We start from the raw sequence: 22,008 nt of genomic DNA, 5'->3' as shown, positions 1-22,008 counted from the left end.
TAAAATTTTAAGTGGAAAATACTTTAAGTGCAACTATTTAACAATTCTTTGCGGTTGATTTTCATTGGAGGTGGCACTTATCCCTTTTTTCATGTTTTCCTGGACATTATGGGTGTGTACTTGCTCTGCTATATTCCAGGAAGACAACGACTGTTCGTTTCGGAGGTTTTCTGTTCCTTAGACTGGCAATATTTGCAAGAAAGAGAAACCTTTGCACTATCACTTTGTGATATGTTGTTTCAGTTCACTGTCAAGAACTGAAACAACATATCACCCCAAAACACCCCCCACATTTAGGACAGCGAAGTATCCAAAGGTCATGCCAAAAACCGTCCGTAATAACGTCTGGGGATGACATCACACTTTCGCTTATAAATATATTAAATTGTCAAAGTAATACAAATAAAAAGACACCAATACGCACTTGGAATGGCACAACAAAATTGACAGAAACAGATACAAGAAATGCATTTAAAAAGTTACACATGCGTGGCCCTTTGCTTAGGTGAGATTCGAATTGACTTCTCATGACATGTCATTTCGAATTGACAACTCCCAACGCGTCCAGCGCATTCCTAGCACCTGGGCCGCCCATCCTTTAAAGCAAACCTCCTGATTGTACCCCCCCTCTGTGAAAGATTAATTTAGTTTTTCTACAGCGTCTACAAGTCTTACACCTCCGGAACATAATACTTTCAGAAACAAGTGCTTTAGGATCTTCTCGTTTATTTCTACAAATGTGTACAGTTAATCCAATAAGGAATACCTATACACTGTCAAAACAATGTTTAGAGTTTAAACACGTTTTTGTCCCCACTTTTTCCCACACGTTTAGCCCGTGACTTGTTTATTAAAATGTGTGGAGCTACTATTGTGATAAAACTGTATAAAAAGTGCCACTTCATGCCACTTTCATTTTATCAACCATACTTTTACATTGCTTTTTCATGTAAGTTACAAGATCTGAAGCTTAACCACGTTTCAGTAAAATTCTTAGATCCGTACATCTACACAGCAATCATAACACCTCCAAAATTATACGAATATGATACATAATAGTGAGATATAGTGAGATCGTTTTGCAACTTTAAAATGTTTCTTTAAGTACGAAGGCTTATGCAAAGTGCATATCAATTTCATAAAAAATGAGTATTTACATTTCTCAGATATCGAAAATTAACTTTTGAAGCTGTCTCAAGAGCAAGGAAAGTTACGCCAGAAAACGGGGCTTTTTATGCATCAGGTGTAAGTAACGGGAAATTACTTCCACGACTGTTATATTCTCTACTATTATTCTGACAAGGTTGAGCCTGTAAATCACAAGAAAACGGTTAACATGTTTGTATAGACATTTTATTTCAAAAATGAAGGCTTCCACTTGAATCGATTCTGTGGACTTGAAACCAGGCACATAAAGTTGAGTTTAAAAGGAAGACGTTGAAATAAAAGTGAGATCAAGCTTAAGTTAAGATTTTCATCAATTTTTCACGGCCAAACGATTATCCGATCAGATCTGGGTGTGTTTGCCGATGGTGAATTGGCAGATGGGACAGGTGTGGATCGTGTCCTTCAGAGCCGGAATGCAGAAAGGGATGAGGCAGCATCCTAGCCAGAGACAGAAGAGACAGAAAATAAGCAAAAGACTAGGGCTGAACTTGGCCTACGTTTTGGCGAGATAATTGGCGAGATAATTGGCGAATTGGCGAGATCGTACGTAAGTTATCGGCTGTAGAATCTACGACTGCATGCTCTAGTTCCTCTGAGTTTGCAATTTAAGCTACAGCAAGTGGTTACGAGGAAGAAACTAAAGCAGGAACGAGGCTTCCTCTAACATTGTGAAAAGAACCAACTCGAGGTTTCGATCTTCATGCTTTGAGGAGAATATGTAACACAGATGTCTGATTTCAAATCAGTCTGACTGATTGACACCAGTAATGGCCCGCACAAAATTGGAAAAGAAATCTTTCCTGGCTGAGAGATCATGAAATCGGGCTTGTCTCTTGCACTTGTCTCGATGTGTTTCATACAGCACTCACCCCATCAAGAGCAGTATCAAGGCAGTCAGCCACACCAAGGTTCCGTTCTCCTGGTGGGTGTTTGTCGTGACGGTGTTGCGACAGTTAGGACACTGGACGTTGGCGGGGAATTGGGACATTCTCATCGGCATGGTCGCGGTGGTAACGACCACCGATTGTGGTTGCGGCACGGGCGGCGGTTGCTGTACCATTACGGTGGTCTGACCAGGCTGAGCTATCACCGGCGGTGGTGGGGCAGCCGGGTCCTGCCAGGCCGGTTCCGGTTGGCCTGCCATTGGGCAAATTGATCATTGACTCAGTGTTGTATAACAGAAACATTGCGATGAAATGTGATGTCAACCATTTATCATAGCATAAATTTAACAGTAAATGAACACATCCTTAGAGTTCCCTCCAAGATGGGCGCTCTCTTTTCCTTTCAATACACAATATACTGTTTTATCATTTCCCCATCTAAACGCAACTCTAAAGCGAATACATCTATCGACCCGCGTCGTTAACAAACACGAGATTCCAAATTTTGCCACTAGACGCACACTCTCTCAATATGAATGGCAGGCTACATTTTGACTATCGTCGATTGAAAGACAAGGAAATAGTTACTTACCTGGTTGTCCCAGACTTGCAGCATAGGGAGGAGGTGCCCCGAGTGCGCCTGCTTTTGCTTCCATTATTAAACCTTAATATGCTGTTCAAGATGAAAAGTAGATCACTAACACATGACGCAAGTTGGCAAGAACGATCTTATTCCTCCCTGAAAAGGTAGGAGGACTTTCGTCTCACCACCTTGAAAAGAGGGTCGCTGTAATTTGGTATTTTGACGGAGGGAGTGTTTGAACTAACACTCAATCTTTTGCTAAAATTGTTCTAACATGTTTACACACAATAATGCCAGATTTTCTTACCGTCGCAAGCGGGATGTCGGCCTGCAAATCCCTTCATGGACGGAGTGAGTCTAATATTCCAAGGCGCAGGTGCATTCACTAAATGGACTTGTACATGTACATGTATAACGCATCACTTGTATACTCAGTCACTTAACAGGTCTGTATCGATCGGACCGTCCTTCATAGGCAAGAGCAGATAGACTTGTCTTAGGCCTTTAAAGATCAGTCTTTGTATTCCATTGACTACAAGCTCATTCAATTTAGCCCTTTCACCAATTAGGTGACGCAAGCCCATGCCATAGTTTCCCAGTCTCCCTTCCATTAAAGCAAGCCCGCATTCAGAGTAAAGTAACTGATAACAAAAATTCGGGTAAAATTCTACTAGGCACTTGATGGTTACTCTGACTCAAGTTAGCTCGGGGACACCGTTGCTGTGACGTTGATGCATTTTTTGTCAACAATGTGGGCGTTGGGAGAAGTGCATTCATGCGTGTACCATTTTGCTGTGCTATGACAAAAAGACCAATGACTGCCCATTGATGGCAATGCGTGTAACCATGTCACCAGGTATACGTCAACTCAAACGTCAGATCATGGTGGGGGGGGGTGAAATACCGGGGGGAGCCTGAATATCCCATGCACGGACGTGTATAATAAAATCTGGACTCGCAATGCCCTTAATCAGCTTATAGAGTCATTGAATCCACTCGCAGCCATTTTACCGAGCCGAATACAAAGCTTTCCTGGTAATGCCCGCCTTTGTTCTTCCTGACGTCAATAGTAGGGAGCCAACCCACGCCTTTGTATTCGGCTCGGTAAAATGGCCGCTGGTTGGCTTCTTTTTCATACAAAGGCGTTGCAAGTCCAGGTTTTTTTTATATACGTCCGTGATCCCATGCTTGATTTTTGATTGGGTTTTTCGTGATCTCATTTCTCACTTCAACTTTAAGTCTTCATAACGTGGGAAGTATTTTTCACAACGGAAGCGTATTGCTGCCAACGCGAAAAAATATTTTATCTCGTTTATCCGAGATATCTACACGTAAGTCGTTTAAACGAGATACCAAGTCGTTTGAGCGAGATAACAATGTGGTTTTATCGAGATAGTAAGTCGTTTAAACGAGATAATAAGTCGTTTGAACGAGATAGAATATTTTTTCGCGTTGGCAGCAATACGCGTTGTGTTTTACAGACACCTTAACCCTTAGGAAAAAGATTTGCAGGGAGTATAATAAAAACACATCCATGGGGCAATCAAATGGCATGTAAAGAGTAGTTAACGGCCTGTGGTTTGACTTGTTCTTAAAAAGAACGGATTTTAATTCGAATTCCACTGTCCGTCAATCACTGAATTGAAACTAAGGCCGTGTCCAATACGGGCTTCCAGAGCTATGGCTAGGTCTAATGTCTACGCATCTCCGCACATTTCCAACGGAGGGAAGACCTAGACCTAGCTCTACTAGACAACAGATTCGGATGCAGCCTAAGTTAAAAACGTTATAGGTAGAGACTACCACCAGGGTTGTCCTGACAACATTCAAATACATGTATCTATTTCCTTCTAATTGTGCTTTAAGTGCAGAAATATTACATATCTTTACATGGATTAATCTTTTCGTGGCTTGCAGCACGTGTTTGAAATTTTCATCGAAAACTTGTAAGTACGTGTACAAAGACTAAATTACATTTAATGCCAGTTTCTATATATAATTTGTTTCATGATTTATGTTCAAAAAGCCGTATCCTTTCCGAGTGATGCTGTTCACCACTTCCCAGGTTGTATCGTGTTATCAGGGCGTGATCCCTGGCTACATGGTGTTTCAGGTTTAATGGCTTCTGGCCAGCGGCCCCCCCCCCCCGAACGAACAAAGATACTGAAAAATGGGAAGAGTCACCAACACAGGGCTGGATAGCTCAGCTGGCAAAGCACCGGTACGGTATTCCGGAGGTCGCAGATTCAAATCCCACTCCAGTCAATTTCTTTGTTCATCTTTATAATCACTTATAAGCATCTGGTCAGTTTCCCTATAGAATTTGTTTCGTGATATATTTAATGCAACATATACTTCTATTTTTGACCATATTATTTCTAAACTCTAAGCATACAGGGTCCAATTACTGTCTGGTATAAGTTCCATTCAAGATGTGAGAGCGCAGCGGCATCATGCTGATGCATGTTTAGGGTTTCATTTTTACAAATCCATTCTCGTAAGATAAAGCTGAATGCAGCTCCAGGGGTCTCCCACTGCGTCGAGGGTGTGGCTACAGTTTAAAGAGGTTTAATAAAGTTTCGTCGGCAACCAAAGTGGCAAACCCTTTTGGGCTTTGAACTTATCCTATCGAAGGACTGACCCGTTTTCACAGCGATCGCATAGTCACTGTTTCGATTTTCTAGACGCTCTTTCATGCTTAAGGTTCCTCACTGTCATCCACTTTCTTCACATCCTTGAGCATGATGTATAAATCTCCTCTCGGTGAGGCTCCCTCAGCCCGTTTGCGAACGGTCCTACGAATGAAGAAATACGCGGGACACAAAACAGTCGCCGCAAGGGCACCGATGATCAGAGACACGCCCATGAAGAGTTTGCGATAAAGTTCGATGTCGTAGACCTGGCAGGCACCATACTGCCCGCACTCAGCTTGCCACACGAGACACGACATGTCGACAATGGCGGCGTAGATCAAAGGCCCTACCAAACCACCTATGTAGGCAAATGGTACGACGTAACAGAAAACTTACTGTTCAGTTTGTTTTCATCTTCAACTGAAACTCACCAACATTTGAGTTTTCTTCCTTTTAGACATAAATAAGGAAGAAAAAAATTGCTGCACTTAACTTTCAGCGTCTACCGCTCCCGTCGGTTTTTCAACAGTTTGACCTGAATATCACACTATATGATAGGCCTAGTCAGAGTTATCCTACATTCTCACCGAAAGGCGGTGCATTTCGATTGCTAATATTCTGCCTCTACGTACATCTTTATTTACAAAAATGTGCCATTTAAAGTCCGCACACAGCTCACAAAATGTGCAGGTGTTGTTACTAGACTCCTCAAACGGAGAGGTATACGTAACAGGGACAGGAAAGACCAGCGGAAGGCCGTCAGGTGAAGCACGAGGGTGTTGTACATGTGCGTCTCACTACAGTGCCTAGCATTTAGAAATTACAGTCAACTCACCAAGACCCTGACAAAGTCGATTCAGGCCAAGAGCAGCAGTCTTGTCCGCAGGATCCACGAACCTGTGTATCAGAAAAAGTAACTGTCTATAATCAGTACGAGAACAAGAGAATTGATGGTGCGTCCATCATTATTGCAATAAGTACTAAGTATATATATGCAGTAGAAACTAACGTGACTTTTCGGTGAATAATTATAGCAAGATTAATAAAATAAAAGGCATGGGTATAATGCACAGTTTGATTGTTTGTTTGTTTCTTTCATCCGAGTTGGAAGCTTTCATTTAAAAAAATGTGTCTTTGCCTTATAATTTTTTTCTATTAGAGTAAAATTTAGCATTTAAAAACACAGTACACTATCATTAAAGTTTAAGAATCTTTTTTATTGACATTGCCCGAATACCTGAGTACTAAAAGCAATTGGGGCACGCCAGCCACAGTGAACGTCATCGTCTGAAGTACTTCCAGGCCTATGAAAGCCGCGAGGCGATTGCAGTGGAAATCACACAGCCCAGCGACGGCCGTGACGCTCAGAGCAGACAGACACGAGCAGTTGCTGTACGAACGCTGCGGCGGGAAAGAGGTTGTCAACCGAAAGAAAAGCATTACAAAGAGGCTTAGGCTTCAGGGTACCATATTCTCCGTGACAGAAAACTGCAGTTCATTATCATGGCAATCATTCTGTTTGATTCGGCTTCCAATTCGTACCAATAGTTCTTGATTATTCTTGTTTAACTTTTAAGTTATTTTTACAAATAAGGAATTGAGGCTAATTTCTCCCGGTGCCATCAGGAATGTTTAGTCGATGGTTTTCGATACATGCAAGGTATCCGAACCGGGTCATCTTTTTAGAAAAAAAATACATAATTACACTCACGTCACCAGTTGTGTCGTTACAGCCAGCATGGCACGGGGAAAAATATATGACGTCATTGATTTCGTCACAGACTGGTTGGTAAGAAGCCGACGAACAGCTACAATTTGCATTGCAGTCGGCAACCAGGGAAATTTCGTGCAAGCTATAGGCATACATGGGAAGAGCAGGTAGTAGAGATGCCATATTTAAGTCTTCCTGTTGTTATTTTTTACTCGTATTCTCAGATTCCTAAAGAATGGCGGTTTTACCGACTCGAAATGTCAAACAAATTTACCTTTGACTCTGGTATCCCACGTTCACTCCTGCTATTTGAGGGTTACCACAGCCGAAGAACAACAAAAAGATGAAAATCGTCACTCCAAGGAGGATTGATCCCAGGGCAAAGAAGACCATCTTTCTGTATTCCATCCGCGTCTTACGGACGATGAATCCGCCAAGAACCCAGCCCACACCGTAAGACGGTACGAGAGCCACACCTACAACGAGGAACGGCAACGTTTAATGATTAGATACAATCAAATTAAATTAAGTCACATAAACATGTAAATTACGTCATTTATCTTTATCCCTAACCCACTAAGGGTTAGTCTTCTGACTCCATTTACCTCGCTTTAGATATTTGATTTGCTGTCAATTAATAAATGGCATCAACTAGATCTAGTAATTATTGTTCCCTTTCTTTTAATTGTCATGGAGTTGTTTTCTTGTCATCTTGCATGCATATCACAGCATTGAGTTTGAAATTTTGTTTTATTTCCCCTTATTCGCACTAACTTTACATGTACAATTGAAGAATCACGCAACAGATCCCCTACACAACAACGACCCTTTAAGTTCAATCTAGAGATGTAGTTTAATGGTTGTTTTTTAAATAACATCTACCCGACGTATATTTTGGAAACAACTGATTTCTTTACCCACTGCCAAATCTGACTTGAAGCGGCCAGCCGACCCCGGCTAGCTCGGTTAAGATGTTGTTACGCAGGAGGCCATGGGTCCCAGTTCCACTCGAGTAAGCTCGGGGTTTTTTTTCGCGAGCTCTCGGACAAATGAGTATAGGCCTACAGTGCTATGAATTAATATACATCAGCACAAGGGTAAAACCCACGATGAAAAGGAATTTAGCACTCTATCAATTCGACCACGATCTACAATCCCGGCCAAAATTGTTGATGCACTTGTCAATAGCCCTACCCTCCCTGGGTCCCCCACTTCCCCCGGTCAATGTTGTCATCTCGAGCTGGAGCGCAGACCGTGCATTGAAAGGGGGGCCCGGAGATGAGGGGCCCAACGAGATTGAGCAGGATTGTAGTTCTCAAAATCGAAACACGGAGCCACTCTCTGACCTGTGAGGAGATCGGCTAACGACGAGGTGATTTCAAATTGACTTTCCAGATATTTGGCGAAGAAAGTACCAAAGCCATACCCAAGGAGCATCTGACAGGCCATGCCCACTGTAATAAACATTACTATGGGGTTTCTCAACAGGCGAAGGTAGGTTTTCAGAAGACCTGGTTGGAAAGGGGGAACAAAGCAGTCAATCGGTGATGGCAAAGTCAACTCAATTTGCACTTACGAGGCGAAAAGGGGATGCCTATGCACGCGTTGAGATCCAATAATTGTCAGTCCTGTGGTTGAGACAAGAAACAGAGTAATGCCTCACAAAATACTTCGACTACAATGCACCGAAAATGTCCATATATTGGTTCTTTAAGCAGCTTCATGGAATAAATCTAAACGTGATCAGGCGAAAGATTTCCTCCGACTTTGCCATACCTCCGTCTCAAACAATACTGTTTTTCCATTGGCCCAGAACCATCACGTGACACGTTACCCTGTAACGTTACCCTGTAGTTCGGCAAACAGAATTAGTGGCCATTACTGCTTTGGCAGTGCATACGCGTGCGTTACATACCCCTTCGACTAATGATCCCAAACATAGAGATCAATATGATATCAGGACTTGCCAAACGCACGCAAGCGAAAGTGCGGTGCCACCCTCAGATATTTTGTTCGATTGATGGCCCCCAGTTTAACTTCTATAACCAAGTGAAGAATATTTAACAAGTAAAACATAGAATGACCTTGCGAGGAGGTTATACTTCTGCTAATATAAGTTTGAAATCCGAAGGTGCGATTTGGTATTTGTCAACAAAGTCGCTAAGAAATTACTGCACCGATCACTGGCGTATACAGTCGAGTCACGCAACATCAGCAAAATTCCTACCCTTAACCGGCCCTTCCTCTTCGTTACCGCTTTCACAAATCGGATCAGCGTTGTCTTTTTCACGCAATTCTTGGCCTAGACGTGGAAAGGTTTAAAAATATCTATTCGAGCTTTGTGTTATAGGGTCTATCTATAGAAATACGGAAAATTGCATACGCACTGTATGGTGTTTGTCTATGGGCATACAATATAAAGCAACCAACAACTTTTTGTCGAATTAATTTCAAACAGATTGTCCGATCAGGCACATCGTTGCTTGGGGTGTGTCCCTTGGTAACAGAAAAAAAAATTGTAGGGGGCATTTTAGACTGGGTTAAACCAGCTGATGTAATTATGTCGTATATGGGAGGGTACATTGGAAACAAAGGTAAGGCTATTAGTGTTAAAAAGAATCACTGTTAAACCAGCGAGGCCAGAAAAGTCGTCGGGAAACTCAGCTCCGCTCTGACCTTCCCCGGGGTCATGTGCCTCGTCGAGTCCAGTCCGTCTCCCATCAATCGCTTTGGCAGTGCATTCCTTTTTGAAGCGGGCAGGCAGCCGTCTCGGAAAGCCGAGGAGCGGCAGGCAGCTCAGCACGAAAAAGAGACTGCAGAAGATCAAGCCCAACCACCAGGCGCCAACCCAGGCCGGGTGGTCTTGGGCAGGTAGGACGGTGTCGGGATCCACGCGGTAGAAGTCTACCCAGAACGACAGGGTGAAGGAGCAGATGAAGAAGCCGATCATGGAGCCGATGCCGTACATGCTCTCGATGATGCCTACCGACACAAAACGAGATTAAAATGAATGCAAATACCACCACTTTGTGCCGTGGTAAGCTTGAGAGTCTCAGCGATTATTCTATAACCAAATCTGTATTCCCACTAACGGCATCATGCACCAAATTTCAGATCAAGACCAGCGCGTTTTTAGTGCCTATTAAGCGATGACAATTTCATACTTTGTAAGTTTTGTTACCGGTAAACTGTCCTGTTCATCATGTGCTGTGTCAGCACGAAGACCTATTTCTAAATCTAAATCTAAATCTTGCTAGTCTGACATGGATTGAAGTAGCCTACACACTTCCTTCCAGATTTTGGAGTTTCTAAATCATCTCTGCTCTGGTCGAAAAAATTGCTATATCACTTCAACAAACTTCTGCACGACGTTCAATGTTGATCGATAATTGGAAAGGGGGCTGGAGGCTCAAGTTGGTATAGAGCTCCAGAAGGGGTGTTCAGAAGTGAAAGGTTCGACGACACCTCCATCCATTTCATTGCCAGCACCAACCTGCATACATTGCGGTGGTGGCTGTGCTGCAGTTGTCGTCAATGTAAGACAAGGCGAGGGTCGGTATGGCCGCGTAGCCCACACCGCTTACGACAGACCCACACACCATGATCCAGAATGCGGCACTGTTTTCTGTACCGACTGTGTCGAACGAACCGCAATGGTCAGTATCGCTGTCAGTCGTACAAGTGAGGCTGTCGATCTAGATTGAAAAATAAGGGAAATTAGGATAACAAAATTACGAACGAAAATGCTCCCCTTTCTGATAATTGCTTTAGTACTCTAATAGAGGATCTTGGCAAACAATCCATATTTTTCACTAAAATATTTTTAAATCGGTAGGTTTTACTTTGTCCTTCATCTTCGTACCCTTTGTGTATCCAGCTTCTGGTATCAGGGTCAAACTGAAGAGAAAATGCACATTGTATTTAAAGTTTACATTGTTGTAAAGAAGAGTTAGACTTCACTATAAAGAAACAGGCATGGTCATTTTAGAGGGTTTCTCAGAAAATAAAATCAATTTGGGAGTAAACAGCATGCGTCACAATGAAAACAACTACAGTTGAAGGAAAGTTAATTCGCCTCGTCACTGCTTTAACAAGAAGTATAAAAAAGCAGCTCCACCTGGTCACTTGAGAGGACAGCGTCGTATTTGCCGAATATGAACTGGGGCAAGGCATTCACTATGGTACCAACGGCGATCACCACGGTCCCCGAGGCGATCCACCGGGGCCGGCTGGCACGACGACGCCCGCCGAAATACGCCATGAACGGCAGGGCCACCATGTTGCCGGCGCTGTAGGCTGTGACCAGGATACCGAGGTCTGCCGCCGTGAGACCGTAGCGGGTCTCGATGGACGTGATTGTGCCGGTGAAAACTCCCATGGATACTGCGTCGCCGAAGACCACCAAGCAGACACCGAGGAGGAAGAACAGCGGGGAGGCTAACCGCTGAGCCCATTTTGGCGTCCACAGACAGCAGCAAGTATAAGGCTCATCCTCATCAACGCTGTCCCCGCTGGATGACGCATCTGATGAGGGAGGGACCGCTGAGCGAGCTTTTGGCTCGGCGATTAGATCAGTTCCGACATCATTTCCTTCGTTAAGGTTGTTGTCTTCCTCCTGCTCCTCTCTCGGAAATTCCTGTCCTTCTGAATTTAAATGAGGTCCTCTCTCCATCTAGTTTGAGATAAAGAGTTCCTGGAGGTGTTTTGAAATAAAAAAAAATTGGAAAAAAAAAGAGATGTACCAAAATGTACTGGAACATAATTCATATACATGTAGAGATAGAGAGAGATTGGGATTGCATGTGGTATTGAAGGCCCTGTGCAATCCAAATGTTACTGTAGTTCTTGTAAATAATCCTTTGTGTCCCATCTAACACAATTTTTTCTTTTGTAGACAACCTACATTATCTAGGAGCAAAAATGTAACATTAATCGATGTAGAAATCTCCGTTTTACAGATAATTCTGCATCACAGTTTTCCCCAAATTTGGATGTTCAGCTGTGATAAATTTTATTTACTTAAAAGCTCCGTTGCTGTTTCAGTCCATGATAGTAAATGACCGAACAAATTTTCTCAGAACTGTTTTCAGTGAGCAAATTCTGAGTTCACTATTTGAATGGAAAATCCCCCAAATGAATGCATGTAGTGTCTTCCTAGCCTGTCATCATGACTTCGCGGCAAGGGCGCCCTCATTTGTCAGGAATAACACATAAAATTGTTTACCCTTTTTGCACTAAGAGCAGTTTGGAATGAGAGTTGCCAAAAAGAAATTAATCAGATAGTCAGCTTTACAATCAGGGTCGAATTATAATCAGCAGAACAAAATGACAAAAGGCCGGTAAAAACGTTGGATGGGATAAAACAGTGTGGCCACACAACGACACATGATTTTTGTTGTTGCTTCCAATCTACATGTGGATGAAGGAGGGACGGGGACGGGATTTGGTTATGCTGGACTATCAGAAACTGTGGGCGGGGCTTAACCATGACCAGAGCTGTATACAGAAAGAGTAGCGCCAACTTTTAGACCTTGGAACCAAAATGGTTGTTCATTATGTGTGTAGTACAGCATGTAACTATGTATTGTGTGATAAGTTTCCATGTGCAATGACGCATAATCCACAATATAAGTTCTGACAACTGAGACACTCATGTCGCAACTCTCTTCATAAACAGCTCTGACAATGACAATCCGTCCCCCGGTAGTACCCCGGAAACAACTACGCTATACTATGTAAAATTATAACGCTGTAGAACTGTACAAAGCGTGCACATGATGTGCTCGGTTAGTGGCGGGAAACTGTCCCAAACCTCGCAACCGGGAGTACCAAACTTGAATTGAGAATGCTCCCATCAGTTGGCTACATTTGACAAACAAGGTTATTGTAGTTGGAGTCAAATGCTGCGCATTTTTGCACCCCAAGGATAATTCTAGGGATGTCACTTCTGCACGGAGCCAAAAGCCAAGAGCTGGCATAATATTCTCGTCCACTCTCAGTGTTGTCTGCGTCTGTGCTTCAACTTGAAAGTAGCGCTATGAAATTTCACCTAGATATATGTAAACCTGTTCTGTTTCAAGCGGCACGATCTTTTCGTCGCAAACAGATGTGAATATTCTGTTTTAACATTCCCCACTCTATTCCAGTTTCCTTCCCATAGAGAAATAATGACCGTTACGGGCAAACAAAAGAACGCTACCTTACCAATTACCGTGGTTAAACGCAATACAAGCTCGCCAACTTCTAAAAGACTTAACAGTGAAGTCACAAATGCAGACGGTGTGCACAGACTGTTTAACCCAGGCTTCTCACATAGGCCTACGCACATTTAGTAGGCCTACTTGGACATTGGTACTGACAATGGCAATTTTTTTTATGAAAGCCTTTTAAAAAATCTTTTGTGGACGGTATTTGCTTAACACTTTATCGTCATTCGCAGTACCCGCAAGAACGCCAAGAGTACCTTTTCTCTCGTGCGTACTGAAAGGGAACAGAACTAGACCTCTACAGAGATAGCGTAAAAGGTTCGACAGTAGAGAGCGTAATAAATATGCACGACCCTGACGTCATCGTGGCTATATTCTTGTCCTCACATACAGCACGTAGGTTCGAGAGGACGTGGTAAAAGTGATGGCTATCAGTTAAGGGGGCGACAGTAGAAGGTAGAGGGCGACAGTAGAAAGAGGACTTGTTAAAAGTGATAATGGAGCGACAGTAGACAGTGGTGGCACGACAAGAGAAAGTGGACTTGTTAAAAGTGATGACTATCGTTAAAGGGGGCGACAATAGAAAGAAGACTTGTTAAATGTCGGCCAAATGATTATTTTGGCGCGACAGTAGAAAGAAAACTTGTGAAAAGTAAGGATTGTCGGTTAATGGGGCTACAGAAAAAAGTCGTGGCGCCACAGTAGAAAGAGGAATTGTCAAAATTAATGTAGACCTAATGACTATTTTGGAGCAACAGTAGGGGGTGGTGGCGCGACAGTAGAAAGAAGGCTTGTGAAAAGTAACGGTTGTCGCTAAAACGGTGACGCGCGCGACAGTAGACAGAGGGCTCTTCTCATACTCGAAAACATACAGTACATTAGAAGTGGGGCGACAGTGCAAGTACACAATTTTCGGAGCGAAGATGGTCCTTACACCCCTGTTCCGGTGTCTCATGTCTTCGATGCTCGCTGTATGCCCGGGCTCCCCCCCCCCCCGTTTATAACTGAACAACAGCTAGGGCCAGGGGTTTACTTGAATCAAAAGTTGCCTCTGTGGCCATGCATCCATTTTTACTTGCTTTTGTAAGAAAAATGTGTTTAATTTCTGCATGACATTAATGATGCCCGGGGCAGGCATTTCAATAACTGCATTTTGCGTTTTCACGAAGAGACGCAAAATACATGTAACTGCCCCTAGTCCACGTATACAAAACGTATTGCCCTGTAGGACAAAACGGAAAGGTCAACTGTCATTTCTGTTTTCGCGACGGGCATCTTTGTTATATCCTCAACTGCGCGTGCGTAACCATGCGTGGAGAAAAAAATTAACGGAGGGCCTAGATGTAGGAAAACGTGAACTTTCGTTTTCACAAATAAACACGCATCTTTACTAATTAATTTCCTCTGACAAACCCGTGCTCATTGAAGTCTAAAGTAAAAGTTACTTTTCAAAGAATGTGAAGGCGTCTGTTGCAAAGCAGTAGTTTTAGCAGTTTTAAACAGGAGAAACTTCTCTTCCCAAATATCTCGAAAGCATTTTTCTTCAAAATCCACATGCCCGTCCCTTCGTGACGGTAAGATGCAATTGGTTTGGGAAAAAAATGGGTCGTTCACCAGGTCGTGCGCATTCTAGATGTAGGCCAGTAAATTAGCCCGGAATAGAGGCTTTGCGCAGTAGCCATCTTGCAAAGGCAAGTTCTTCTCTTCCACAGGCCCCCTCCAGCAATTACGCAAGTGTTCTTTCGAGAAAACAATGATGTTCTTACACGGGCACTTTTGCATGCATTCCTCATAGAAGGCTTCTCAGTTGCCAAATCCTTTACTTCAACGTCTCCAGTACGTTTGTTGTTAAACTTTTAAAAGGTTTTTAAACTTCAAAGCTTGAGCACTGAAAATGACATACAAACAAACCACGGCTGATCACAGAAAAAGGTTCTGCCTTGTCCGAACATAACTCAGTTACTAGATTTTTTCCATTAGGCCTACGGAAGAGTACAAAAAGCATTACAATCACAGCAACATTCTTTCCACATTTCTGGGATCATTACTTTAATTACATTAAAGCAGAAAAATTGTATTTACAAGTTGTTGAATAGATTTGTTTCGTTGATAAACTTACATTATAATACTTGATATACATGTACCAAAATGTGCAGTCGTACGGTATGATTAATCTCCATGCACCCTGTCACCAAAGTACAGCAGCACAGAACCTTTCACAAATAAATGACGAGCGCATGCGCATGAGTGGAAAGCAAACTGTCTAACGGATTGAGTCTGCGCTCGGCACTAGTAACACACACACCCCCCCTATGGGAAGTGGCTACATCCGTTCTCGATTGACTTATATCGACGGCTGTCACAATTTCTGACGTAGCATTTGTAAGATAAAGCACGACCAACACTTACCCACTTCCTCACCAAAGGACACTAGTGGTACCTAATTTCTCCAAGCTCGCACTGGCTGGATTTTGTTCCGCTAGTTACCCAGGATCAATTCTCCGACCCACGCGAGGAATGCACATACAGCTAGCTTGGCAGCAAGCAACCCACAATGCTTTGCAGCATCTGCATTTCCTTCATCAAATCTCGTGGTGGTTAACCCTGCCACGGATAAGGGGGGCGGGTAGGAGTGATGATCAATCATTTCTCTAAAGCCTGATTAAACGCCAGGGTACTGTCTTCCTTAATCTATCTAATCTATCTTGTCCTGCACCCTGAAAAAAAGCGAGGACATTTATCTCCAAGAAGATGACATTTCACTTTGTGCAAACTGCAGCTTCACATAATGCTTCTTACAATATCAATTTGAAATGAATGATTCACAGAAAGCTGTGGTTTTAATTCATGAGATGGACAATTTGTTTTAAAGAAATTGCTGCATCCTTTACACAGCATTTCATTTGTCATTGATGAGGAGGCCCACAGCATCCACAATGCTGCTAACGTGGCTTAAATCTCTTCAACTGATTTCACTGAAACAAATAAGTACCTTGAATGACCCAATTGACGTGCGCTCTTGCAACACCTTAATCAAATCAGAAATATTACAATTATTCAACTTTGATACAAGCTAAAAAAACAAACTCTCATGGCAACTTCTTACAGCACCAATTGACAAATACCAATCTCCCCTTTTCCAAAAGCCTCTTGAAATAAATCAACTTGCTTTTGGTAAAGCAATATCAGCATCAGCAAAACACACAAAATGCCGTAAAAATAAGTACAAACCTTTTATTACTTAAACGGATGCTTAGTCATAATGCTGGAGTCTCTTAAGAAAGAGAAAATGATAAAAATTAATAATCAGCAGTCATTTTACATCAAAAGTGCATTTAAGGTATAACCATAAATGTACCTTCCACGTTTCAAAACTAGCCATCAATTTGAAGGTTGACTGCCACCGTTTTCAATAAATACTTCTTTTCATAAAGCTGGCCTGTCAAATCAGAGGCAGCAAATCCACAAATGCATCCTAGCATTTCTGAGCACCAATAAACTTCTTGAACAGTGAAATTCTTAACTTGAATTTCGAGTCATAAAAACCACACTGCTCCTTACCAATCAGCCTGCAGTGCAGAACCCAAATGATAAGAACTGAGGTGGACACCAACTACGGTAAAAAAAAAAAGAAATGTTCAAGATGTCCTGATGAAACTTTGAGGAGGTAAAATAAACAGGCCTGCACTGGGTTTGACATGGAAAAGAATTGTGTCCAACACTTCAAGCAATGTTTCAAGACATGGTATCTTTGCAAGAAAGCTAGTAAAAAAGGGCAGTTTTAAACAAAAGCGATATTTAAGACATACATGTACAAAACATATAAAACTAGAAACTACTTATAATTCTATTCATCAACAGCTGTAATATGTACAGCACCAGTAAACCACAGGGTTAAATTACTGTATAAAAATAAATACTCTCTTTTAGTTTCGTTTTGGCTTTTGTTTTTTTTTTAAATTTCATTTGTATATAACACATGGAATGTACTGATATTGTTGTGAAACTGGCGGGCTTTTCCCAATACCATTTCAAGTGGCACAAGAAATCGTTGTGCTAAACGTTGTCAAATAATTTCAAAACATGCGATGAAGGCTTGTATTTTTCACTGCCTATTTTCTGAGAACTAAATCATATTTTGTTCCTTTAGAATGATTTTTTAAGGAAGTTTATCTACTATTCACATATCACCCCAACCAAACAATTCCTACACACCAAACATTTTTATTCCGGTTTCCTCTTGTTATTGCTCATTCCAAGAAACTTACTCGGGAACCAGTTTCACTGGTATTTGTGACAAGTCAATAAACAATAACAGTTCATTCCGATGTGTTTTGGTTTTTTTCTTTTATCACCTAATTCGACCATCTGCTTTGATGTAACTGAGATCTGATTTTGGATCTGGCGATAGTGTGCTCCAAGACTGACTGTAGCAAGGTTTGAATTGCCGACACTCGGCCAGTTTGCTACCATTGGTTGGGGCCACGCAGAAGCCCATGACTGACCAATGCTGGCCCAGGATCTCATCCACCCAGTCATGGAGGGCTTCCCCGTCATTCCGGGCCCGCTTGTTGGCCTCCTCGACCAGCGTGGCTGAGTCAGCCAGCTGGAAGATGGGCTTCATGCTGGAGAAGTCCTTCTCGACATAGCTGTCATTGGGCACACCCGAGTTGAGCAGAGTGGAGTCGTAGCGCTGGATGGGCCGGCCCTCGGCCAGGGCCTGTGGGACGATCAGGAATTCCACCTCGGCCACCACCATCCACTGGTACAGCAGCTTGACGTACCACTTGCCGGGCCGCAGCGGTTTTTTGAAGGGCGGACTGTGGTGGGTCTCTTCCTTGTCGTGGTCCACAGTGGTGTCAAACGAGCCCGCAATGTGATTGGTGGGATCGATCCAGGAAATCGTCACCTGGACTTGCTCCCCAGGTTTCCATTTGATGAAGACAACGGGGCTATCCTCTGGGCCCATGATATTTGCAAAGTTACGAAGTACACGCTCCTTGAGGTCGTACTGCGTACCCACCTGTGCAGACAAGCAATCATTAGAAAACTGCCTTGATATCTCGTGTGCTACATCTAAACTTCTTCTGTATTTCACAAGCTAAGCACTTCACTCCAGACTGTTTATACAAAGAATCAGTGAGGCTACGTTCCATTTGATACAAGGACTGCAAAACCAAGATTCATCCACGTGTAACAAACAATCTTAGGGCCATCTACCCATCAATAAATTGGAAAAAGGTGCTTCTGAATCAGCCATTAAATTCAACTCTGTGTCTATTGCCAAGGGAACAGACATGGTCTTGGAAATGTCACATGAACCATGTGACATGGGAGCAGGACCAACGGTAATGGTGTTACACTTTGAGCCACAATATTGGCAGATGACACTACATGTGCATTGCTGTGACACATGTACATGGGTATTAGCAAACTTCTGACTTTTCAAGCTGTCTACAGCTTAACTTGTCTGTATAGCAGACATCAAAGCTGAATAGCATATCAGTAGTGATGTACATGAGTGCAACATTCAAAACCTACAGGCACTTCTTTTATAGAGTGGATTCAGTGGACAGCGCCTTCTAAAAATGTCCAAATATCAAGTGCAACTGGGAGGAGCTGGCCCTGCCACTCAATTCCTGCACCCAATCAACACACACCTGAAATTTCTGCAGCCTGGTACTTGGCCCCACATAACTAAGTATTCGGTACTCCCTGGCCAGCGACAACCAGACCTCCAAGACATCCGTGGTGCCTTTTGGCGTCTGGCCTTCCACAGAGACGATCACTCCCCTGAAATCATCATTCTGGAAGAACATAGTGACCTCCGTCGGGGAAGACTTGATGCTGTAGGCACAGTGGTGGCTAAAAGGTTGACCCTGTGAGTCAAACAAAAAAAAAACCAATAAAAATGTGTTTCAGTTGCGCCTAAGTAACTTTTGTCAAAGCAAGTCTCAAGTTCCCCTCAGCAAGTTTTTAACTTTTCTGCTGAAAATAATAATAAATAGATGCCGTTAGTTTTGAAAGAAAAATGAAAACAGAATATGTGGAACACATTTTCAATAACGGACAGCATTAGCAGCAAAACCACATGACATGTCTCCTATTCTCAAGTTACTTCGTTGAGGGGTCAAACCAGAACAGAAAATCATGCTCCTTAAGTTGGACACTCTGCAACAAATTGCCTCTCTTCAGAAAAAAAAAATACCCTTAGACTACGTCAGTGAAAAGTAGCTGATAAATGCAGGTTCAACACAGCTGAATTGAGTATGGACTGTGCACCACTGAAGGAAGTTCAGGGAATGACTCACAAGCTTTATCAGTGAGGCTAATAATACATTCCCTGAAGAAGCCACATGCACTTTTTCCTACAGCCTAAAATGCCAGGCATTCCCATGAGGCTAACCTGGCCCGTGCTGGTGCAAGCTCATCTAAAAACAGCATATTCCAATTGGAAGACAAAATCGGACCGCAGGCTGTTCTTAAAGGGACCAAGCGAAGTTTTCTTGGATGCTGGAGTGCGATCAGTTTGACTTCCTTAGGGGGTTAATTGTACTGAAAGCTGCACTTTTTTTTAAAAAAATCTGAAATTGTCCATTGTTTTCTGGACTACACGGGACACTGTTGCTATGACAAAAGCAAAGACTCTGCTCGCAGGTGTTTCTGTTCAAACTGTATACCGAAAATGTGCTCACCAGCATAAAAATGAAAAGGGGCGCCAAAATACACCAAACAGTGCATGCTCAAGAATTGTAGCAAAAAGCACTGCACTGCGCAGACCCTTTAAAAGCATACATGTAATTCTAAAAGGGCCAAGGAGGTGCCAAGTGCTTTACCTGTGAGACCAAGTTAATGTGAGCTGCCATCTGGCGGACGAAGGACTGGTAGACTGTTAGCACAACGTCACCGGCGGCCTCCGTCCCTCCATCCTCGTGGTGGTAAAGGCTCTGCCAGTAAGTGCGGTCACCCGGGGTGCCCAGGGGGTATGCGCCGTAGAGAAATGAGTCCAGCTGGTTGATGACCGCCTGGTTGATGACCGGCTCAAACTTGCGGGCAAAGTAGGCGGGACGATTTGGCTGAAAATAACATGAAAACAAAGAGACAAGATGTAGGCCTACTTTGCAACATGAACTCTGACTAATTACGCAGGTATTAAAATTTAAGATATAGTGCATCTCAACAAAATCTTGGAAGAAAAGTGACCACACTATAGACCTTTATCATGATGCTGCCATATTTGTCTTGTTCCCTGTAGCCTCTTTATCACTAATAATACAACTTCCTATATTGATGAAAGGGAACAGACTAGTTTCCTTCCAGCCTCAGTCTCGTTACACTGCTTTGTAGAAAAGCAAGATGGCTGCCCCATGATAGAGGTCTTTTACCACCTTTGGAACCTCGAGCTTCTGATGGCAGCTTCGAAAATATTCCAGTGAATTTGACTGCAGTTGTGAAAAAAAGCAGGGGAATTGCTGTTCCCTGGACTGAGCAGCAGAACGCACTTATGTATACCACCAATCTGTTCCACTTTAGTCTGTAAAATGTGGCAGAAATCTAAGAAAGATTTTTATCTCATTTTGAGTGAGTAACAATGTACATCTCTAACATGTGAGGTCGTTCTTGCTGGTACCCTATTCTAGCTTACTGTGTAGTTTGGACGGAGAATGGGAACCTGACTAGAGGCGAGATCAAAAACATAAAGGCTTTGTTTTCCTTGAGCATCATCCCCTAGGCCTGAAAGTTGAAGAACCATTTACCTGCGCAGACATGCGCAGAGAACACCACTTTGCTCATCTACCACCAGGGTTTCCCCCACTCATTCAAGTGTGTGGCGGCCCACCTCTCTGATTTTAGTGACCATTTATTTCAGAGGGGAAATTTAGAGTAAATATATACTATTAAAGGATTTATTTTAGGCCTTTTTGAGAGCACTCGCGTTTGTTTTAGGCGCTAGAATTTTGGCAAAATTTGTTTGACTACCTCTCACCTTTGTTTTGTACATGTCTTCCGGTTTGAAGTCGTTAGGGGAACACCCACACCAATCTACAATGTGTTTGTACTGGCACTGACATCCTAGCTTACGCTTCCAGTTGGTCACTCGCAGGTTGTTGTCCACAAATGTCTTACACAGTTCACTATTCTCCAGGACAGTGTGAAAGAAGGACTACCCAGACAAAAGAAGAGAGCAAGACATTTCTTTTAATCATTCGTAAATCATCATTACCTTTGCATAAACTTATTCCCATCTTTTCAATATATTGACTTTGTACGTCCTTGAATTAATTCTAGCTTTGCCCAAACTACCATTGATCAAAGCCCTTCATTTGTGGGATTTTGATAGATTTAAATGTAAGACTGAACAGCCACGCCACAATAATTGCTTGAGGAATTTGAATGAGAGTTCTATTGTGACATGGTATTCTGGGAGGGTCTCTGCAACATAAGCGACAAGCTGGGGTCCAGACAGAACTTCAAAGAAAGCACACAACAAAATAATGGAATTAAAATCAGACCCCCTCCCCCAAAGTCTTTTGCAGAAATTGTTTAACATATCAAGTTGTTGACAATTAGTGCCCTGTATATGTTCTTGTTAGAAAAGATACCAAATAACTGAAAACAATGCATTTTGTGTCTGATGCCCAAGCATGGCCCGTATGTCCCTGTTAAACAATCCTACCTCCCATGCAACACAGCTCAGTCCCCTTCCACCCAGCCTATCACAGCAAGACTAGGTCCGATATGTTTTAGCGACAGCCAGTAAGAGTGTTACTGGAAGCCAGTGTCAGAATATGCCCCCTCACCTCAACATTTCTCCTATTTCATC

General features: G+C 42.8%; 3 protein-coding genes across 7 annotated transcripts in view; all 3 read right to left on the bottom strand.

The window, feature by feature from the left end:
* Positions 1 to 709: 709 nt before the first annotated feature.
* On the bottom strand, positions 710 to 3,355 carry LOC110980266 (lipopolysaccharide-induced tumor necrosis factor-alpha factor homolog). 3 transcript variants are annotated; one of them, XM_087139501.1, is made up of 4 exons: positions 2,942 to 3,355; positions 2,644 to 2,724; positions 2,037 to 2,304; positions 710 to 1,605 (listed from the first exon to the last, which is right to left on the bottom strand). In XM_087139501.1, the coding sequence occupies exons 2-4, from the start codon at positions 2,705 to 2,707 to the stop codon at positions 1,500 to 1,502; spliced, it is 438 nt and encodes a 145-aa protein (XP_086995627.1). In that variant the 5' UTR covers positions 2,708 to 2,724; positions 2,942 to 3,355; the 3' UTR covers positions 710 to 1,499. The 3 variants fall into 3 exon arrangements, with proteins under 3 accessions (XP_086995627.1, XP_086995625.1, XP_086995626.1); XM_087139499.1 differs by having other exon boundaries at positions 710 to 1,617; positions 2,038 to 2,304; positions 2,942 to 3,354; XM_087139500.1 differs by having other exon boundaries at positions 710 to 1,617; positions 2,038 to 2,304; positions 2,644 to 3,355.
* An 817-nt stretch (positions 3,356 to 4,172) lies between these two features.
* LOC110980265 (solute carrier organic anion transporter family member 1A4-like) lies at positions 4,173 to 13,297 on the bottom strand. The gene is made up of 11 exons (XM_022236796.2): positions 13,183 to 13,297; positions 11,096 to 11,671; positions 10,472 to 10,673; positions 9,655 to 9,960; positions 9,206 to 9,280; positions 8,325 to 8,489; positions 7,253 to 7,454; positions 6,979 to 7,120; positions 6,505 to 6,668; positions 6,103 to 6,164; positions 4,173 to 5,625 (listed from the first exon to the last, which is right to left on the bottom strand). Exons 2-11 carry the CDS (start codon positions 11,648 to 11,650, stop codon positions 5,333 to 5,335), a joined length of 2,166 nt encoding a protein of 721 aa, XP_022092488.2. The 5' UTR covers positions 11,651 to 11,671; positions 13,183 to 13,297; the 3' UTR covers positions 4,173 to 5,332.
* A 1,908-nt stretch (positions 13,298 to 15,205) lies between these two features.
* LOC110980264 (xylosyltransferase 1-like) overlaps positions 15,206 to 22,008 on the bottom strand; it is a 55,443-nt gene continuing 48,640 nt past the window's right edge. For all 3 annotated transcript variants that reach the window (XM_022236793.2, XM_022236794.2, XM_022236795.2), the window contains 4 exons: positions 21,172 to 21,348; positions 20,021 to 20,260; positions 18,845 to 19,063; positions 15,206 to 18,207 (listed from right to left, as the gene is read on the bottom strand). In XM_022236793.2, the coding sequence (XP_022092485.2) occupies positions 17,536 to 18,207; positions 18,845 to 19,063; positions 20,021 to 20,260; positions 21,172 to 21,348 (1,308 nt within the window). In that variant the 3' untranslated portion in view covers positions 15,206 to 17,535. The remainder of the gene's footprint in view (positions 18,208 to 18,844; positions 19,064 to 20,020; positions 20,261 to 21,171; positions 21,349 to 22,008) is intronic.

Source organism: Acanthaster planci, linkage group LG07 (genome assembly GCF_054643075.1).
Source record: "Acanthaster planci isolate LZ-2023a linkage group LG07, COTS_SCS, whole genome shotgun sequence".
Lineage (NCBI taxonomy): Eukaryota > Metazoa > Echinodermata > Asteroidea > Valvatida > Acanthasteridae > Acanthaster > Acanthaster planci.
The sequence above is the reverse complement of the archived record's forward strand: the minus strand, read 5'-3'. Positions and strand labels throughout refer to the sequence as shown.